The sequence below is a fragment of the Lipomyces tetrasporus genome, assembly GCF_029532465.1.
Source record: "Lipomyces tetrasporus strain NRRL Y-64009 chromosome Unknown POJ06scaffold_8, whole genome shotgun sequence".
Classification (NCBI taxonomy): domain Eukaryota; kingdom Fungi; phylum Ascomycota; class Lipomycetes; order Lipomycetales; family Lipomycetaceae; genus Lipomyces; species Lipomyces tetrasporus.
Genome location: NW_026611603.1, coordinates 917112 through 935832, shown reverse-complemented (window position 1 = coordinate 935832; position 18721 = coordinate 917112). Strand labels below are relative to the sequence as shown.

Sequence of the window (18721 nt, the reverse complement as noted above, 5' to 3'; positions counted from 1 at the left end):
GCAGTGGTTGGGTAACGAATGTGCGACGATGGTGAGGTAATTGGCTGTCGCTTAGAAGACGGGAGTCAATGGAAGACAATTGCATTATTTGTCGTTAGGTAAATATACAGGAGCGAGGAGAAAAGGACAGTAGCTGAGCAAAGAACCGTCTACTTCCATGTAGCATAATGTATGATATCGCATTAGTAATTACAAAAACTATATGGCTATCTACCATTCTACCTGCAGTATAAGTTCTTTTGAGTGCACTATGACCATATATGTCGATGTTGCGCTGATTATTGATCTACTCGACCATTTCTATGAGAGGAAATGTGGGATGAGCGAATGGGACGTACACATCATACGGTCAACATAAGGGTCCCGTGCCAGCCAGAATGGAAATTCAAAACAATTCCAGCGCGTTCAACCAACAATTCACTCCTCTTTGCAACAGCGTCAGCACCCACAAACTGCCCATCGGGAGATGTTCACAACAACCCCGGTAGGCACCCGCAGGATTCGCACAAATCGGCGTCAGCCAGTAATTCCACCCAACGTCCCGTCCGCACCCCCGGGACGTCATCCAAGTCTGCTTCAGCAACCAGCTGCTGCCGCAGCTGCTGCGGCAACGCTTTCGTCCTTCACAGAGCGCGGACGACCTCTCGTGTATGACGACGAATCAGATGAGACAGACGTGCTGGAGAGTATATCGGTTGCCCAGGATAATATAATGACGCCCAGGCCGAGACGGAGTCAGATCACGCCCGAGCGAGAACAACCAGCGGATGCGCATGTATATGGTACCCGATCTGTGACCCGGTCGACGAGGAAATCGAGGCCGTTGAGCGAGCAAAATGAAAACGTCGCGAACGAGCGGAAAAGATCGTTACGGAGCTCTAGTCTCGTTAGATCAATTGGTATGTCGAAGTGGATTTCGAGTCGGTCGGGCGTGCTAACATGCAGTTGCGACAGACGGCGAGTCGGATAAAGAGAGCGCAGTCTCGTTTGTCTCGTCAAGGAGCTCAAATGGTAGTAAATCAGGTTATCCTCGTCGATCGCCGCGTCTCAGTTCGAGATATTCAGATTCTGGTGGCTCTACACCAATGGCTTCACGACAAGTTTCACCAGAGATGGATCCCAACTACAGTTTTCGCGAAGAAGATGCTGCGTACGCGCAGATCGGCATGAATGCTTCCATAGATAACACGCTCATGCAAGCTAGACTAGACCGAGATAGCTCGCAGATTGACGAACAAGACAATCTGATTGATCAGGAGATGTTGGACGAGCAACTACCCGAGATGACCGGAGTTGATCAGGTCATTGCAATTGGATCCTTACTAAAAATTCAATTATTCACATTGCTGATGTATGCAAAAAGCCTTCTTGCTCCAGTGTTCTCCAAAAACGCCTTATTGTTCTCGTTATTGTTTGTACTCACAGCTCTTGGTGCCAATTTTGTCTCACAATCAGTCAATTCCGGAACAGTTGTGGCCAGGCTCCGTTCGATTTTCCCCCCTTTCGAAACACCTTTAAGAGCACCAGAAACCAACGAAGAGGTTATTAGTCGGTTGCTTAAGCTAGAGTCAAAGCTTGGCAAGATCTCTTCAACTTCGCAGGCCTTCAAGAACGAATACGTTCAATATGTCAAGGCTGAGGAGGCCAAAGTAAGCGGTATACAAGAAGCGGTCAAGTCTTCGTTGGTCCAGCAATTCGCCTCGTCAGACGGGTTTAACCAGCTTAAATCTGACTTATCAAAGTCCGCGGCCGCCGCCCAGGAGTCTTACTCGGCCCTCAGCTCTGCATTTCGGAAATTTCAATCTCGGCATGAAGACGCTGAAGAATCGGTTGGAAAGTTAACGGAGCGTGTGCAAGCTATCGACGGCGTCTCAAACGGCCGATTCGCGAGCCTTGACTCACAGGTCGCGAATATATTCGCCATGCTGGCCGAGACTAATGCGGCGATGACATCAGCTAAGGAGCAGTTCAAATCGCTGGAAGGCAAAGTTCAATCCCACGACACGCAGATCCAAGTGGTGGGCTCGAGCTTGACGGATCTTGAGTCTAAAGTCAACGACGCGGTGTCTCGAATGGCATCCATAGTGCAGGATTCAGCTATAAATGCTATAGACAAGATCTTGCCGGAACGACTACCAGTAAGGTTTGAGGATGACGGATCCCTGTATATTGTACCGGAATTTTGGAAGTATTTACAAGCCGCGTTTCCTTCCAAGACAGAAGTGGAGGACTCCAAATCGCAACTTGAGAAGTTTCGAAACTACTTTTCACAATCAGAAAAGAGAGAAGAGAACACTGTATCTTGGGAGGAGTTTCTAATTAGGAACGAGGACACACTGAATTCTTACCTCGACGCCCATATTCAAGGTTATTATGGCAAGCTTGACGACAGGGATTCGTTTGTGTCCAAAGGCTATTTCTTAGACCTTCTCCGGCGAGAGATGGAGTCCGTGAAAGACGAATTTGTTCACAAGCTTCGCGATTCTGAAGGCGAACTTGAAAAGCTGGTTACGGATTCAGTTGCGAAGGCGGCATTTACAAGCACTGTCAGTGGCGGTAGCGGATCTTCGGTGAATTTAACTCAGTCAGCAATCGATACGCTTATCGACGAGGCCCTGATGCGATTCCAGGACGGATTGGCTCGCAAGCACGATTTCGCCGATTTCAAATCCGGCGCACGCTCAAATCCATTCACAACATCTCAAACGTTTGATCCATATGGAGGTGGTTCAGGATCATGGAACGCGTTGTCTTCGCTCTTGTCAAAGGAAATTCCGACTCCATCGGAGGCCCTCGATCCCGAACTCGCGCTAGGGCACTGCTGGGCATTTCCTGGACAAGAAGGCAGCCTGGGAATTCGCCTATCTGAGTGGATCTACGTAGACGAAGTTGCTATTAATCATATACCCAAGAGCTTAGCCAGAGATGTGCGAAGCGCTCCGAAAGAGTTTGAGTTTTGGGTTGAGGTGAACCATGACAAGGAGAGGTCGGAATTGTGTGATGCGATGGATGGAGTTTATTCTACCCGGCAAATCAACGTGAAAGAAGGTGGCGATCGCATTGAGATCAAAGCGCCAAAGCGGCCACAAACCGACGTCGGCACAAAGGCAAAGTCGTGCATGAAAAAGGACAAATATGTCATGGTCGGGAGGTTTACCTACGACATCAATGGGCCGTTCCACTTGCAGTCGTTCAGACTCGCGCGGCCAGCCGCTCGAGTACTTAAAAGAGTCGCGATTAATAACGTATTTTTCAGATTCTTACAAAATTGGGGCGCAGAGGCGTATACATGCATTTACAAGACACTTGTCTATGGTAACCCTGTTGACGGGGTCTATAACGTTGGACAGAGCGACATCGACGATGGTTTGGAAGGGACTAATCCTGGATTGTGGGATGATGATCGAGGGCTTGGTGAAGATATTCCTTTATGATTATGGCACAGAATTGGTGGCGATTAGCTAAAATGTATAATAAAGGACTGTACCATATGATTTACTATGCGCTGTTGCGAGTGTTTTCTTTTGTCGTTGGGATAAATTGCAGGTGGTTTTGAGCCTTTACCGTGTAGGAAAATGTACAGACAAGTTAATATAGAAGGGGCAGTTTTGTCCAAAACACTCGGTCTAATATCGCTTAACAAGCAGTAGTGAAAGATGCCATTTGCGATTTATATACTACAAGAAAAACTAGCCGACGCCAATTCTGCTTACATCGTCTGGGTGCCATACCCCCGAATATGATCCGCAAACCGCCAGCTCATGTCCTTACATCTAACGTTCTGTTCAATGGTGACCTCCCCATCAGTAGTAACAGTAGCCACACTGTACTTGTCCAAACTTCGCGCATCTCTGTAGAACAAAACCTTCATGCACTCATCAAGGGCAGCTCGAGCCTGTTGCTCAGTAATCATCTTCTCGTCGCCGTCATCTGAAGCGATCTTTCTAAGCAACGGAACTGCAAGATAGGCGCCGAAACCGGTCGCGATGGTGGGAGCGGAGTACGTGACACCAAGCAGGTCAACGTAGGCGAGGAATGGCGATCCATCATCTTTCTTACCCGCAACAAGAATCGCGTTCCAAAGGGGATCAATCTTGCTGCGACGATTGTACATCACCCGGGAGAGATACTCGTATATATGAGGCGCCCGGAGATTATGTCCGTCTTGGTCGTAGTTGTCCTCAATTCTTCATGAGTCAGCCACACCATCACTGCTGAACAACTAAATATTACCACTAACATTAATCGCTCGAGGAGAAGCTCAAGGTATTGCATATCTGACACGTCGCCGCTGAATCCAACGACGGTCTCCTTGCCGACTTTGATCAGCCGTTCCTGATCTGTAAACCGTGCCAGTGATCCATACGAGGCTATTCACCAATCAGCACCAGCTCATCACATCCACGCACTCTCCACATCCTAGGATATGGTCGTCACTAACCCAAGTTATCAGCAGCGAGCATGACGCCCTTGTTATACTTGATCGCGATGACACTGGTACCAGTGATCGAAGGCTGTTGGGTGTGAGTCGTTGGCCCGGCATTGTGGATGGCCGGGTTGTATACACCGTAAACATCCGATCGGGGTCGACCCCAGTTCTCTGGCATATGATCCATGGCTAGCTATGAGACTTTAAAGGAAATCTTTGGTCGAATGATGGCCGTTTGTGGAGCTATATAGGTGAAGTTGATAGAAGACAGCGGCGCTGACGCACCACTTCGAAGTACCCTAACCTTCGTAATCGACCATCAGCCGGACAGTCATCGTTAAACACTGCTTATACGGCTTCCTCAACAAAACCTAACTATAATACAATTCCGAGATATTTAGCTTTCTTGCTCATCAATAGACTGCAAATGTCCAGGGATACTCTATTTCATCATTATTTGTATGTACATCTTGTGACTCCCCTTGTAATCGGCGAAGTAAATGCTCAATAAAATTGTCGTAATGAATTCATTTATGCTATGCCAGCACTATATCCTAATCATTCCTCCTTTCCGTCTATCATCTCCTCGGCATTCTCCTCGACCTTCTCTTCGACCTTCTCCTGAGATTTGTCGTCGTTCTTTTCGTTATCCTCCTCAGCTGGCTTCTGACTGGCCTTGTCGTCACTCTTCTCCTTCCCTTTCTTGACTTTTTTAACTAACTTTGCTTTCCTCTTCTTTTTCTTGACGACAATGTGAGTAGCCTTAACTTCCTCTTCAGCAGCCTTAGCCGCATTTTTCCGAGCCTCCAAAATCTCGGCCTTGAATTTCTCCACTTCCTGTCTATCAGCCTCATCCTCATCAGCACTATCCAAATCATAGTTCTCCAGTCCACGAGCATCGACCCGTAAAATGTTTTTGGCCCTGTGAGAAGCCGCCCGAGCCGAAGATCTCCGCTGTGCAATTTCTTCCGGATCACCACTTGCGTCGTGTTCGTCGCCAAAAGTCTCCTCCTTAGCAATCTCAACATGTGCAAGCTGAGTACGATGTCGCTTAGACTTCTTCTTCGTCACTGGCGCGGCAATGGATGCAATCTCAAGCTTCATGATCGGGATAGAATCGATATCAAGCTTCTCGTTCTTCATTGGATCTTCAGGACCTGACGATTCCGACGACTCCGAATCGCGCCGCGGCTTGCGAGATTTCGAAGCGACCTTGTCGGACTCCAGAATGTAGTACGGATCTTCAGCTTGACGCCGTCGTCGCTCGTGTCGACGCCGTTCCATTTCTTCCTCGTCTTCAGATTCCGATGGGGCAGCCTCTCGCGATGACTTTGATTTACTCTTGGTCTTAACAGTGACGCTCGGTGAGGCGGCATTAATATTCTTACTAGAATTTAACTCTTGCTGCTTCATAATCTGCTCTCGTAATAACGCTTCCTCCTCGTCTTCGGACTCGGAATATACAACCGGCACGTTAAATTCTTCGTCCAGATCGAGCCCTTCCGGGATTGGAATTCGCTTTTGTGCTTTAGCCGAGACAGGATTGAGTTCCCAAAAATTGAACATTGACGGCATTGCCTGTGAAACCAGAGCAGGTGACGTCAAGTCAGAATCGTCGGTCGGCCGTTCGTTGATAGCCAGCGCAATCAATCTGAACATCTCCAGGAACTCAACAGAGCGTTCCTGTACCTCGATATCCATAGATGTCGAGTACTTCTCAAGGTATGACACGATATTCTCAGTCAGTTGAAACATCTCTTGTGTGCGAGAGTGGGTCCATGGAATGCGATCGCTTCCGGCATACTGGCAATAAATCTTGGGAATTGCCTGAATATACACAGCCTTGATGTCATCGGAAAGGGTTTGCCGATCAATATTAACAATTGCATCAAGAATGAATTCTGGATTGTCCAGATAAATCGCGTATTCACCAACAATCCATCCCGCATACTTAAGAACTCCTGGATTCTTAATCATGATATCTTTGTCTGTTACCATACGCACTGAAGCGCCGACAGCGTAGTCGCGAACTGAACGAACGCGAACTGCAACGTTCTGAAGCTCCATGCCGATCTCCGCTCCAATATCCTTTACGCCCTCTGTGATCTTGACGAGGTCAACCAGAACAGCGACGTACCACTCGAAATTTGTTACGTTGGCGTATGTATTGTTGGAGCACATGTCTAGAATTCGACGCACGACTTCAGTTCGGTAATGTTCGGGTAGTACCTGGTCTCGAGACTGCGGAATTAGCTGCAGCATCAGTCTCTTGACAACTTCAAAGAGGGTGTCGGTATTGACAAGGTACACCACCAGCTCGACTGCGCGCTCACGTATTGACAAATCAGGATCATCCATGCAGTCCATGATAACGTCAGCATTTTGAGCGACGAGAAGTGGATGCGTAAGAACAATTTTGTTGTATGCCAGTAATCCAACGAACTTGAGGTTCTGATCTGTCTCTTCAAAAAATATGCGAAGTTTGCCGACACACATAGTAGCAAGTTGTTCGTCGTCTTTGCTTAGCATGCCACCGGACACGATACAGTTAATGCATTCGTATAGGAGAGACATCGCTGTGGTTGTCTGTATGATGTTCGTTATCGGCGGAATCAGCTTCGCTTTCAGCCGTGGCTCAATGGGAGCCAGAGATGCAAACTATCAAGTGTAAGATTGCAATCCATGCCTATGTATAAATTCTACTACGTACCAGTTTGATAATCTTGATAAGCATCCAATTGTTTGAGGACGTGGTAAGAATGTTAAATAACTGTGGCGCAAGAGGAAGATAGTTCTTTGGATGCTTCTTTGCAAGCTCGCAAATGACATTAACAGTTGCCGAAACGACCGATATCTCGGGATCTTCAAGTTTATCACGGAGTCTTGGAAATGACGTCCGTAATGCCTCCGGAAATTGCAGAAATATCTTGTACATAACCATAACTGCTTTCTTTCGCACGTATGGCTTTGAGTGATTCATCATCTTTATAAGATCTTCGGCCAGATCGCGAGCTAAACTCGGCGAGACGATATTTGAGAGTCCACTAATTGCCATGGCAACATCAAGATGGTTGGAAGAGGCCAGATCCTAAAGACGGCGGTCAAACATATGCCTTCATTCCAAGCGACCTTCATATTCTCACCTTCTTCAACATATTTGTAGCCAGCATTAAAACATCCGTATCCACGCCAAAGCTCTGCATAGCAGCTAAATAGCCAACTCTCTTCTGTGCGAACTTTGGCGACGACATGACCTCGAGCACATTAAACGACGCCCAAGACATATCGTATCCCAGCATTTGCAGATATGCCAGTTTCAGCACCGCCATGGTCTTGACATCCATATCCTGTGAAAGCACCTCTTGCCGACATTCTGATATCGCGTCTCGGATATATTTGTCCGTCGCTGCCGGATCCTTGCAGCCGCGGATGCCGCGAATTAAGTCGTGCAACGACTTCTTGAATCTATGTTTCATTAGCATAGAATATTCCATTGACAAAACAATGGCAGCAGTGGCCCAGATATAAACACTCACAAGGGCGTCTTCTTTACTCGTGTCGACATGGTTTCCTAAATACGGGTGCTCCCAGCTTCATATGCAAATGTTAATGCCAAATGCGACTATAAACCAATACACCAAACTGAACAAAAAAACAAAATGCCGTCAGACAAGCCTGCAATACAAACTGACAGAGTAACAACCCGTCGCTGGCATACTCGTGGATGATAAGCCGGGCGTCTCACTGAAGCTCGGGCCCGTAGTCTCGACAGCTCGCAGTTGCTCGCGCGCGTAAGTTAGGGCTGCACGCGACACTTGGCGCTATCAGGCCGCGACGAATCGACATCTACGGCTGTAAAAAAGTCAACATTGTGAATAATATTGTTCGGGTCAGTTGCAATAATTCGAGAGAGTGTCCACATTTCGAACTCTTCCTGTAGCATACGGTTGGCCTCAACTCCTGTTATATGTTGACAATAATATCAAGAATATCTGACAGAATTATCGAAGACGATGCTGTCGTGATGAAGTAGCATTACGACAAGTTAATTTAATATATAGTGCATTAACAAATATACTTATTTATCTGTTTTCGACTTGAAATCACACAGTGTCCAATTTACAGCTCGCAATATATTCTACTACATGTGTTTAAGAGCTGAATTAAGATACCGTCTAGTTCCTGGTCTCGTGCCTATCATCTTCAATCATATGTGTCTGACACACATCACTTACAATAATTCCAGACCCAATTGAGACAGTTCGCAGTTAGTGACGTCGAAAACAATCACGATGCTATGTTACAGCTGCTGGTGACTTGAACGGTGTACAGCAACGGCGTGTTACGCATAAGACATCTGATTTTATCGACCCCATGCGCGCGCCAGATTACAATTGCATGTTTTGATGTACTAGAAATGAGAGGTAAATCTTGTCTCTCTGTTGCGGAACGTGTCACTGCTATCCGTCTAGTCGTCGTAATGGATTCCTGACGTTGGCGCTGGACCACAACCGTAAGCGCAAGTATGATAAAGGTCTACAAGCATGCGTGCGAATCTACTCTAAACATAAATGCCACATTAAGATGTAGATCAGAAGCTCTTCAAATCTCCGAGCATTGCGATCGGATATTGACTCCGCACAAATGATATTGGACTTCCACAGTTGCAAACTCCGCAAATATGTTTTGCTTTGTAATGTAACAAAATCGACACGACGTTTTAAATAACACACATAACGCTTAAATTAAACGCACATAAACAAATCGATGAAACATAAATTGCTACTAATAATAAAATATAGAAACGAACAATTTAGAGCGTAACAATAATGACTGTAACAATATAAAACCGGACCAATTAGTGGTATTTTATGCTTTATGAACGCTTGCGGAGGTTTGTGCTCAACCATTCCAAACCTAATGACAGTTAAAGCTGAAAGTAGGTAGCAACTATCGACAAACGTACCTTCATATAAACCGTCACCGCTGGTAGCGCAAGTAGCCTGGATGTACCATGCTCGTTGTCTAAGTGAGTGGAGACCAAGCTTTTCTGTGATCTCGGCAGCGTTCATGGCATTAGGTAAATCCTGCTTGTTGGCAAAGACCAAAAGAAGAGCATCTCGGAGTTCATCCTCGTTAAGCATTCTCTGAAGCTCCTCACGGGCCTCAGACATTCGTTCTCTATCGTTACTGTCGACAACGAAAATGATGCCCTGCGTATTCTGGAAGTAGTGGCGCCAGAGAGGACGAATCTTGTCCTGTCCACCGACGTCCCAAACCGTAAATGAAATGTTCTTGTACTCAACAGTCTCGACATTGAAACCGATTGTAGGAATGGTGGTAACGATCTCACCGAGCTTCAATTTATACAGGATAGTGCTGCATTGCTGTTAGTATATCCAGAAATTTAATTTGCACTTCAATCAAGAAGTCGCATATAATAAATAAAATACCTATACTCACGTTTTGCCTTAGCGTATATGCAGCGCAAAGAGCGCATCACATGTCAGTATACCACACAACCGTAACAATTTTATCAACCCAAAAGACGACCGCAATTCATCACCAATCACAAAGCAATCCATCCTGAATTAATCACTTGCGCAGAATATTATCTCAATCACTGCGACAAGATAAATGCGATGTGGTGATGAATGAGAATTCCATGCCGTCTATGCCTGGCGTGTAGCCTTATGCTTGTGGGCATCAATAAGAAACAAACTCACCAGCAGCATCAAGACCGACCATCAGTATCCTCATCTCCTATAGACACGTAAAATGTGAGCAATTGAACCCGACATGGACAAAAATGCATCGATGTACAAACCTTTCGGCCAAAAAGACCCTGAAGAAGCTTGGAAATAGACAAACCCATGTTGTAATCTACAGATGATCGTACGCGCTACGTCGAGTCCGACGCCGGCGTACCACAATGTTAGCAATCGAGCAATCGTAACAAATCAGGACGACCTCAATTAATTGATGAAGACGAAATGATGTTGATGGACGCGAGGACAGATGGATGGTTGCAGAAAAGTAAACAGCAGATAGATAACCGGCCGCACTAAATATGGCATGGCCATCACCGTAACGTCGGCTCCATCAATAAAAAGAAATCACGTACAATTGGCCTGAGTCGCTAGCTAGATATAAAAGATAGGATTCGGGGCCGACTAGGAATAACGTGTACCGATGGGAGTGAAGCGATAGGATTGAGGGACGACGGGGCTATAGAAGAAAAGACGACGGGTTGGCAGCAGCGGGCCAGGCTGGCAGCAACAGGAAGGGGGCGCGTGGACGGCGGTTGCTCAATTCTCAGCGCCTCCCTGGCTGTGTCTACCACCAGCTCTTCATTGAGGCAAATGTTGAGGTAAACGGCTAACCGTAGACACCCCTTGCCGGCGATACCATTTGTCGTCAGCCCTGAATCACTAACTCACGGCTTCTGTTTAGCCCTGCCGTCGTTCGGATCACAGGGCACATTCCGCAAAAAAAAAAAATAAAACAGTGCCGTTATTGAAACAAGTCTGCGATCATTTCTCCGCGTAGGAAAGTGAAATCTTAGATGTTTGTTGATTAATAGGTAAGTATTTATTTTATGTGTAATCAGCCTCGCAATATCGTTATGGACTTTATGATGAAGTTTTCATTAGCCTGAGGGATCCTTTCTCCGTGAGTTTGGCAAATATCCTCTAAGAAGCTCTGAACTATCCTTGCGCACGATAAACACGCAATTGGCGGCTCTAGTTGTTATTTGTGCACTGCTAATGACTTCGATCAGGTTCAAGATTTGAAGAGGCCAACTTCAGTGTCCTCCAAAGACTGCTCAATAGGTAAGCGTTGCAATTTTTATCATTACAGACACCTTTATAGATATGATTAAAAACCACTTATAATCTGTCAATCCCCTGAAGGGGCAGTTTGGCTTCGGCTGACACTGCGTGCATGTTGTAACTGTCTACTATGATTTTCTCACTGGCTAGTACAATGGATACTCTCTTTTCCATGAGGATGCTAACAATTCGATGCAGATGGTGGACAATGACGCAGCTGATTTGATATCCATTAGCTTTATCGATGGAGAATATTTTGTGTTTGATATTGAAGCCGTCAAGCGACTTCGCAATCATCATCACGTCGCTGGTATTCTTGTCGGCACGTTACCTCAAGTGCCACAACAAAGCACATTTCTTGGTCTTCCGGTGCAGCTGATGCCTGAAGAAGCTGCTTTGCTTGTACAGAGGGGCGTGGCTCGTATAATTGACGAAGGGTCAAGCCATGAAGTTATTCTTGCTGTTGACGAGAATGATATTGACGAGGCCACTGCTAAGCTCAAGATTAATGAGCTTGAGTCAACGGGGTCTGAGTCACAAGGTCAATTAGTATCATTTACAACCCCGGCGATATCAACTGCCAACAGAATTGCGCTATCGGAGTCATCCGTCGCGGCAGTCTACGACACTCCCCGGTTTGACGTTTATAAGTATCTTCATAAGCGAGGTTACTTTATTTCGCCGGGATTGAGATTTGGATCGCAGTTCCTTGCGTATCCCGGCGATCCCTTGCGCTATCATTCTCATTACCTTGTCCGTGGCCTCGGATACGGTGAGGAGTTTTCTCTCCTCGAACTAGTTGGATCCGGGCGTTTAGGTACTGGAGTGAAGAAGGCGTGGATGGTTGGTGGTCACGTGCCTGACGATGATCAGCATAAACTTGCTGCACTCGATTCGTCAAAGATAATAGAAAGCGAAGGCGACGAATCTATTGAGGATTTCGTCAGTTTTTGTGTTGAGTGGGCGGGGTTTGGTTAGATATCATATTAGCTCGCTGGAACATTATGATGAAGCTGGATTCGATCCTTGGATAGCTCATTCATGCATGGCGTGTCCTGTCTGACAGAAAAAGCATGCAGTCTCTTTGTGATAGCTGTGTACTTGCACAATGCCAATCGCTCATTGCCAGATTCTGGCAGATTGCGTGCCAGATTAAAGGCGTAATAAGACGAGGCCAACAATCTGGACTGTATATGACTTGTTATGGTCGAGCGCACCCAGACCAATCATGGTATCTATATATTCCGTTCTGGTCGCCTTAATCTTTAGTATGAAGCGATAGTTTACAGCAGTGTACAATATTTAAAGTGGTGATCGTGGTTCGCAATCATTCCTTAATATAGAAATATAAACCCGATGGCATTGCGCGATGCCGGGGCTGGTGCCTGACGTCATAGTTTCCTAAAGCAAACGCCACGTCAACGAAAACTTTAGGACATTAAATGGCTCCACGCTATGGCGAATGCGACACAACTGCGCCATTACGTAGGATTCAGGGGCAGTGGAGCCACATCTGCGTAACTGATAGCAACTCTAAACTCTGTTTTGATAGATGGAGACGGTTCTGAATCATATCAGCAAGTCTGCAGGTAGTCGTTATCGGTTTAAGGCATGTCCATATCGGATAGTCCTTGCAGATATCATTGCAACAGTTGCTCCAGATTTTATAGGAAAGTTGCTCTAAGGCGGCATAGTGGCAAACATGAGCGATATGATCGAGACCATCGTATTGATGGACAACCTCACACGTGAGTGAATGATTTGGGCGAAGGGTGGTAGCTGAAGCCTGTCAGTGACGTGAGCGCTGCTAATACATGATATTTACCTAGTGTCATCGCATACGGACGTAGCTCTACGGCTTATGGGTATTCATGATCCAGATAGCTATATGCAAGAATGCTTACAATATTCAACGAATTGCCGTGAATGTATCGGCGCACCGACGTCCCAGCCATGCGGCTGGTGTCCATTTGTATGTCTAGAACAGAACGTCATTATTGAGGCAGGAACTAATTGTCCAGTCACAAGTATGCGTCCCCGATCCAGGTCATCTCGGTATACTGGCTGCTATTAGAGATAGAGACATTTGTCCGTTCCCTACTGAACGGTACGAGTTTCGTGCTCGTCAGTTGGGCTGCTCTGTTTCGTCAGTCACTTTGTGGAGTACAGTAGTTGCGGTCGTGGTCGCTGTAGTTGTTGTTATACTCGTGGCCGCTGTGACTACATGGATTGCACGACGGCGGGTTCTCGTATGGGTCTCCCATGCCTTGCAAGATGAGCGGGAAAAGATAGATGCCAATCGGGAGACGTCTAGTTTAATGAGAACCGGGGATGAGGAACAGGGTTATCAGTCCATTACAACACCGTCTAACTTGATACCTGAAGTTTATGATGCAGATGACGAAGATGATGGTAGTCCTGATGAGAAGATGACCGATGCATATGTCTACGATCCGCAAATGATGCCTGCCAGCAGCCAGAGGCCACGCCTCCATCAAAGTCCCAGACGGCGTGGATATGAGGACATGTATGAGCGGTATAGAGTACCCGACAGTCCGGACAGTCGAGAACGAGGACGAGGATTGTTCCGCATCTTCAGCGACAACATGAAAGGATTGTACTATAGTTAATCAAGTTAGCGTGCAGATCTGTGCGAGAAGTATTAGGAGGTTGTGGAGCTCATTTTGTTTTATAATATCTGGTGGGTGCTTGTCATCTCGTGCGGTTAATGCGTTGTGGGGATTTCAGGTGTTGCCTGGGGGTACAATAGGGTATTCGGTGTCGGCATATGTAGCTTAGAAGTATGTTCATATTGGTATGATTGCTGCGATCTCAGTGCATAGGTCGGATACGTGCAATGATGATTGTCTAGTGATGAATTATTTCGGAATTGATTAATAATGGCTAAAGTCATGGCATAGGCTCCGAGAAGGATGCACGATTTGCCTCAATTACGTAAATAGGTACTACTATAACATCGAATTTAAGCTCATCAAGTTATCATTTTATATCTATGACATTTTTGTTCTCGGCTACGACTAGCCAGTTCAGACAGACTCATCGGGAAGTTCGTTGTGTAGAGAGGGAGGACTTTCACTTCCGGGTAATTCTCTACCGACGCCGAATTTGACCAACAACAGATAGAAAGGTCAATAGATTAGATGACTTTGATGATCGTAGTAATCAAGAGAATCAGAGGGCCAGAAATGACAGGAGTGGTAACAAGAGTCGTCTGGAGCATCATCGACCACGAAGTGCATTGTGAATAATTTTTCTCTGGCGATATCGTATCGCCGGAGATACGATATCGTGACCAGCCCTAGCTGCTGCCTGTAAAGCCTTTATTATAAATTACTGGAGTCGCGTTACGCGGTTGTCGGGTCGCCCCAAATTAGTTTCTTGGGTACGGTGGGTACGCGGGAGCAGTGGTATTTTGGACTTTTTGAAAAGTTTCAGTGGTATTTTGGACTTTTACCCTTCTTTTAAACGCGTAAATTTCGTGTCTGATCCGAGTCACGTGCGAATCCAAATATCGGATCCCGGCATTGTAAAACGTTGGGTTTGGTGCCGTCTAATACAAGGGAATTATTAACGTCGAGCCCCGATGTCGGTCTCAAGCGACAAGTCGCGTTCGACTACTCAGTCATAACTTGCCTAAGACTTTCGGAATTCCCATGCATATGGTTTTGCTATAGCATAACGTCATAATAGCGGTACAGTATGCTCGCAAGCTGGCTCTGTAGTTCGGTCAGCGTTGCGGGCGCGCCGGCCGTTAAAGGACTCGTCAGTTCCGGACACAGAGCAATTGCAGCTCGGTCGACGGCAATTTGCACAAAACGATGGAGTCACGACTACTCTGATACGGTTATGCTTCCGAGTACGGAGTTTCCTGATCGTACGGCGGCCAAGAAAGTTCAGGAACAGTTTCTAGATGTTATATCGGATCAGGTATATAAATGGCAGGTACGAGCTTTCTCAGTCTGAAAAAGTTAGACTTCCGATTGACTGACGAGCAATGCAGAAAGATAATTTACCGGAAGATGGTCTGTTCATATTACACGACGGTCCGCCATATGCCAATGCGGACGTTCATGTTGGTACGGTCATCGTTCTGTCGCCTGATCCACACAGCAATTGACGTTAAGAAACAATAGGTCACGCCGTCAACCGAATAATAAAGGACATGATTATACGGTACCAGGTCATGCAAGGGCGACGAGTATCGTATATTCCCGGCTGGGACTGTCACGGTCTTCCAATTGAGTTAAAAGTCCTGGAAAGTCTCGAGGACAGCACGAAAGTACAGCAATTGACAGCAATTGAGATTCGGAAACTAGCGCGACAACATGCTGAGAATACTATCTCCAAGCAAATGCGTAGTTTTAAGGAATGGGGCACAATGGGCGAATGGGAGAGCCCATACAAGACTATGAGTAAGTTCCACGCAGACACGGTGTAGTGCAGTCACTGATGGGCAGCAGATCCCGATTATGAGATTAGGCAACTAGAGGTATTTAGGTCGATGGTTAATGCCGGGGTCATATACCGTCGGTTTCGTCCAGTATATTGGAGTTGCCAGTCGCACACTGCGTTGGCAGAAGCAGAGCTTGAATATGCGCCGGAGCACAGGAGCACTGCGACATACGTGAAATTCGCTTTTCACACACCCGACGAACTTGTTAGTCTGGTCCAAGAACAATCAGGTGTCGATATCGTTGGTAAACCGGTACATGCACTCATTTGGACGACAACACCATGGACAATTCCGGCGAACAAAGCTATCGCCGTTAACCCTGAAATGATGTACCAAGTTGTATCTAGTGACCTTCATGGCGTGCTTGTCTTGGCTGAGCCTCGTGCAGAATATGTTGCTGACGAGTTGGGGCCCCTTCGAGTCCTAGCGAAGGGTATTCCGGGATTAGCATTGACTAGGTTTTGTTACTCGCATCCATTACACTCTAATCCTGGCACTCTGCCGATCCTTGCCGCTGACTTTGTTACGTCCGATGCGGGTACTGGTTTAGTCCACTGCGCGCCTGGGCATGGCATGGAGGACTATTTACTCTGTCAAAAGCATGGCATCCAGCCTTCTTCGTCCGTGAACGAGTACGGAGAATACGACGCTACCGTTTCCGCCGGTCTCGAGGTTTTGATCGGTAAATCAGTACTCAAAGACGGCCAATCAACCGTTCTCCGACTTTTGTCAGAGGCGGACGCGTTAGCTGGTGTCAATAGCGGATACAAGCACAAGTACCCCTACGACTGGCGATCGAAGAAGCCGGTCATTATTCGGGCGACGGCACAGTGGTTCGCCGATGTCGGGTCGATCAAAGACAAAGCAGTATCGTCCCTAGACAGCGTCCACTTTCTTCCCGAAGCTGGAAGGCATAGACTCACGAGTTTTACTAGAGAGCGGACTGAATGGTGTATCTCACGGCAAAGAGCTTGGGGGGTTCCGATTCCAGCTTTGTATGATTCGAAAACTGGTGATGCGCTGCTGACTGACACGAGCATTACATATATTATCAATCAAATAAACAAAGTCGGGATTGATGCTTGGTTTGCTGAGGAGGAGGATCTCACGCATTGGGTGGCGCCAGAGTATCGGGAAGAAGGGAAGACGTACATTAAAGGCAAGGACACGATGGACGTGTGGTTCGACAGTGGAACAAGCTGGACGTTAATCCAGGAGAAATACGGAAGGTAGGATATACTGTGATTTTGCTACGAAGGAACCAAGCTAACCACGTATTAAGTCTCCGCGAGACGCAGAAGAGTCTTGTTGATGTATACATTGAGGGCTCCGATCAGCACCGGGGATGGTTCCAATCCTCGCTCCTCACATACACAGCAACTCATCGAAATGGGAAAGCACCATTCAGCACGGTTCTAACTCATGGCTTCACCCTCGACGGTAAAGGACGCAAAATGTCAAAGTCGCTCGGTAACGTAATCGCGCCCGGGGCTATCACGTGGCAAAAGTTTAAGATTGACAAGCTCATGATGCAGCCTATTGGTGTTAGCGGCTTGAGATTGTGGGTTGCCCAGAACGACTATACGACGGATATTTCGGTTAGTGTCGAGTCGTTTAAACGCGTGCAGGATTCGCTGAGTAAGCTGCGGAGAACGTTTAAGTACATATTGGGTAACTTCAAGTCTACGCCATACTTCACGTATGAGAGCGATGTAGAGTATGAAGAGCTTGGACCGGTGGGACTTGATATTTTCAATGTATTCTGAATAATTGGCTAACAAAGTGGCAGATTGATCGGTACGCCTTGTATGGTCTATACGAGCTTGAGAAATCAGTAAAGGCGCATTACGGTAGATTCGCTTTCAACAGAGTTGTCCAGGCTGTCAACAAAAACGTTGCCGAGCTCTCGTCGTCGTACTTCCAACTTATTAAATCCCGTCTCTACACTGATCATCCATCTGGCCTGTCCCGTCGCGCAGCGCTGACAGCGCTTGCTCATGTACGTATCGACCCCGACGATCCTTAGAGCAGAAACGAATGGTGCTAATAATTTGTGGCAGATTTTCCGCATGTACGCCTCAATTCTATCGCCAATTGTTCCCCTCCTCACACAAGAGGCCTGGCACCATGCGCCGTGCAGCGTGACAGGTCACAGTAAAGACGTGTTTTCGCCATTTGTGGCCGGCTGGTACAAAGCTCCAGAGGAATGGAACAATGAGAAATTACGGGCCGATTTTTCACAGTTGTCTCAGATTCGGGATGCCGTTAATGATGGTCTAGAAATCGCTCGCAAATCGTACGTCTTTTTTATTGGTTCGGGAAAAGGGTTTTGCGTGCTGATTGATGTTCAGGGGTAGTATTGGAACCTCACTGGATGCGGGCGTTGTTTTGGTTGCCGAGCCAGGCAGCGACGCGTTCGAATTGTTGGAAAATTATAGTAAGTTTCAGCTTGTTCTTCTATCAAGTGACACAATGCTAACGTCAGGGCGCAGAAGCTCATCTTGCAGAGTATTTTGTCACGTCTGAAGCCAGCGTGCTTTCCTCTACCGACTCGATCGCACCGACATGGCACTGCGGCCGCCAGGAGCTCACAATTTTGGGAAGCAAGATCCACACGGTGATCGTGAGTCCGTCGAGGCACAAGTGTCCCAGATGCTGGCACTGGAGTGCCCAGACGGAGTCAGAGATTTGTAGAGATTGCGAGGAGACAGTAAAGGCTATGGGTGAACTTAATGCGATCTGACGTATGCTAGACTTGCATCTATAGACACATTGTATATAGTATTTGTAGCATTTGTAACCTGTAAATATGGAGGAAATATTATGAGTTTGTATGATAATTAGTCCTCTGTTGCCTGACCTGAACACGGGACCTGCGCAATAAAAGCCCACAAGGTCAACAGACCCAGCGTAATGTCAGATGGTCTCCACCCTAACCCTGAGCCGGTCAGGGCAAGGGTACGACAAAAAATGCGGAGGCAAACT

The 18721-nt window shown here is 46.8% G+C and overlaps 7 protein-coding genes across 7 annotated transcripts; 4 read left to right on the top strand and 3 right to left on the bottom strand.

Annotated features, from left to right (window-relative positions):
- The first annotated feature begins 430 nt into the window (after nt 1-430).
- POJ06DRAFT_258202 (uncharacterized protein) lies at nt 431-3602 on the top strand. Its single transcript, XM_056188243.1, has 2 exons — nt 431-899; nt 955-3602. The coding sequence occupies exons 1-2, from the start codon at nt 467-469 to the stop codon at nt 3432-3434; spliced, it is 2913 nt and encodes a 970-aa protein (XP_056042310.1). The 5' UTR covers nt 431-466; the 3' UTR covers nt 3435-3602.
- An 8-nt stretch (nt 3603-3610) lies between these two features.
- On the bottom strand, nt 3611-4679 carry POJ06DRAFT_258199 (nucleophile aminohydrolase). Its single transcript, XM_056188242.1, has 3 exons — nt 4442-4679; nt 4241-4370; nt 3611-4187 (listed from the first exon to the last, which is right to left on the bottom strand). Exons 1-3 carry the CDS (start codon nt 4614-4616, stop codon nt 3710-3712), a joined length of 783 nt encoding a protein of 260 aa, XP_056042309.1. The 5' UTR covers nt 4617-4679; the 3' UTR covers nt 3611-3709.
- Nucleotides 4680-4726: 47 nt separating this feature from the next.
- On the bottom strand, nt 4727-8291 carry POJ06DRAFT_143582 (adaptin N terminal region-domain-containing protein). Its single transcript, XM_056184562.1, has 4 exons — nt 7966-8291; nt 7573-7894; nt 7140-7517; nt 4727-7087 (listed from the first exon to the last, which is right to left on the bottom strand). The coding sequence occupies exons 1-4, from the start codon at nt 7992-7994 to the stop codon at nt 4988-4990; spliced, it is 2829 nt and encodes a 942-aa protein (XP_056042308.1). The 5' UTR covers nt 7995-8291; the 3' UTR covers nt 4727-4987.
- A 692-nt stretch (nt 8292-8983) lies between these two features.
- On the bottom strand, nt 8984-10785 carry POJ06DRAFT_258193 (ADP-ribosylation factor family-domain-containing protein). The gene is made up of 6 exons (XM_056188241.1): nt 10554-10785; nt 10257-10312; nt 10156-10192; nt 9893-9899; nt 9396-9808; nt 8984-9346 (listed from the first exon to the last, which is right to left on the bottom strand). The coding sequence occupies exons 2-6, from the start codon at nt 10302-10304 to the stop codon at nt 9306-9308; spliced, it is 546 nt and encodes a 181-aa protein (XP_056042307.1). The 5' UTR covers nt 10305-10312; nt 10554-10785; the 3' UTR covers nt 8984-9305.
- A 347-nt stretch (nt 10786-11132) lies between these two features.
- Nucleotides 11133-12640, top strand: POJ06DRAFT_143531 (tRNA intron endonuclease). The gene is made up of 2 exons (XM_056184561.1): nt 11133-11262; nt 11461-12640. The coding sequence occupies exon 2, from the start codon at nt 11461-11463 to the stop codon at nt 12238-12240; it is 780 nt and encodes a 259-aa protein (XP_056042306.1). The 5' UTR covers nt 11133-11262; the 3' UTR covers nt 12241-12640.
- A 324-nt stretch (nt 12641-12964) lies between these two features.
- POJ06DRAFT_269928 (uncharacterized protein) lies at nt 12965-13892 on the top strand (the record flags this gene model as incomplete). Its single annotated transcript, XM_056189409.1, has 3 exons — nt 12965-13010; nt 13092-13234; nt 13284-13892. 3 exons carry the CDS (start codon nt 12965-12967, stop codon nt 13890-13892), a joined length of 798 nt encoding a protein of 265 aa, XP_056042305.1.
- Nucleotides 13893-14886: 994 nt separating this feature from the next.
- Nucleotides 14887-18576, top strand: POJ06DRAFT_258184 (tRNA synthetases class I-domain-containing protein). The gene is made up of 9 exons (XM_056188240.1): nt 14887-15225; nt 15284-15359; nt 15417-15695; nt 15744-16965; nt 17019-17472; nt 17526-17735; nt 17797-18032; nt 18088-18173; nt 18229-18576. Exons 1-9 carry the CDS (start codon nt 14983-14985, stop codon nt 18477-18479), a joined length of 3057 nt encoding a protein of 1018 aa, XP_056042304.1. The 5' UTR covers nt 14887-14982; the 3' UTR covers nt 18480-18576.
- The last annotated feature ends 145 nt before the right edge of the window (nt 18577-18721 follow it).

Excerpts from the sequence above, each read along its gene's own strand:
- POJ06DRAFT_258202 (XM_056188243.1), top strand. The coding sequence starts at position 467 with ATGTTCACAACAACCCCGGTAGGCACCCGCAGGATTCGCACAAATCGG. Across the intron at positions 900-954 it reads TAGTCTCGTTAGATCAATTG|ACGGCGAGTCGGATAAAGAG; the intron begins GTATGTCGAAGT and ends CAGTTGCGACAG.
- POJ06DRAFT_258199 (XM_056188242.1), bottom strand. The coding sequence starts at position 4,616 with ATGGATCATATGCCAGAGAACTGGGGTCGACCCCGATCGGATGTTTAC. Across the intron at positions 4,371-4,441 it reads GCTCGCTGCTGATAACTTGG|CCTCGTATGGATCACTGGCA; the intron begins GTTAGTGACGAC and ends ATTGGTGAATAG. Across the intron at positions 4,188-4,240 it reads CTTCTCCTCGAGCGATTAAT|AATTGAGGACAACTACGACC; the intron begins GTTAGTGGTAAT and ends TGACTCATGAAG.
- POJ06DRAFT_143582 (XM_056184562.1), bottom strand. The coding sequence starts at position 7,994 with ATGTCGACACGAGTAAAGAAGACGCCCTT. Across the intron at positions 7,518-7,572 it reads CTACAAATATGTTGAAGAAG|GATCTGGCCTCTTCCAACCA; the intron begins GTGAGAATATGA and ends CGCCGTCTTTAG. Across the intron at positions 7,088-7,139 it reads TTATCAAGATTATCAAACTG|TTTGCATCTCTGGCTCCCAT; the intron begins GTACGTAGTAGA and ends TACACTTGATAG.
- POJ06DRAFT_258193 (XM_056188241.1), bottom strand. The coding sequence starts at position 10,304 with ATGGGTTTGTCTATTTCCAAGCTTCTTCAGGGTCTTTTTGGCCGAAAG. Across the intron at positions 10,193-10,256 it reads AGGGTCTTTTTGGCCGAAAG|GAGATGAGGATACTGATGGT; the intron begins GTTTGTACATCG and ends ACGTGTCTATAG. Across the intron at positions 9,347-9,395 it reads CGGTGACGGTTTATATGAAG|GTTTGGAATGGTTGAGCACA; the intron begins GTACGTTTGTCG and ends AACTGTCATTAG.
- POJ06DRAFT_143531 (XM_056184561.1), top strand. The coding sequence starts at position 11,461 with ATGGTGGACAATGACGCAGCTGATTTGATATCCATTAGCTTTATCGAT.
- POJ06DRAFT_258184 (XM_056188240.1), top strand. The coding sequence starts at position 14,983 with ATGCTCGCAAGCTGGCTCTGTAGTTCGGTCAGCGTTGCGGGCGCGCCG. Across the intron at positions 15,226-15,283 it reads ATCAGGTATATAAATGGCAG|AAAGATAATTTACCGGAAGA; the intron begins GTACGAGCTTTC and ends CGAGCAATGCAG. Across the intron at positions 18,174-18,228 it reads CGAATTGTTGGAAAATTATA|AAGCTCATCTTGCAGAGTAT; the intron begins GTAAGTTTCAGC and ends GTCAGGGCGCAG.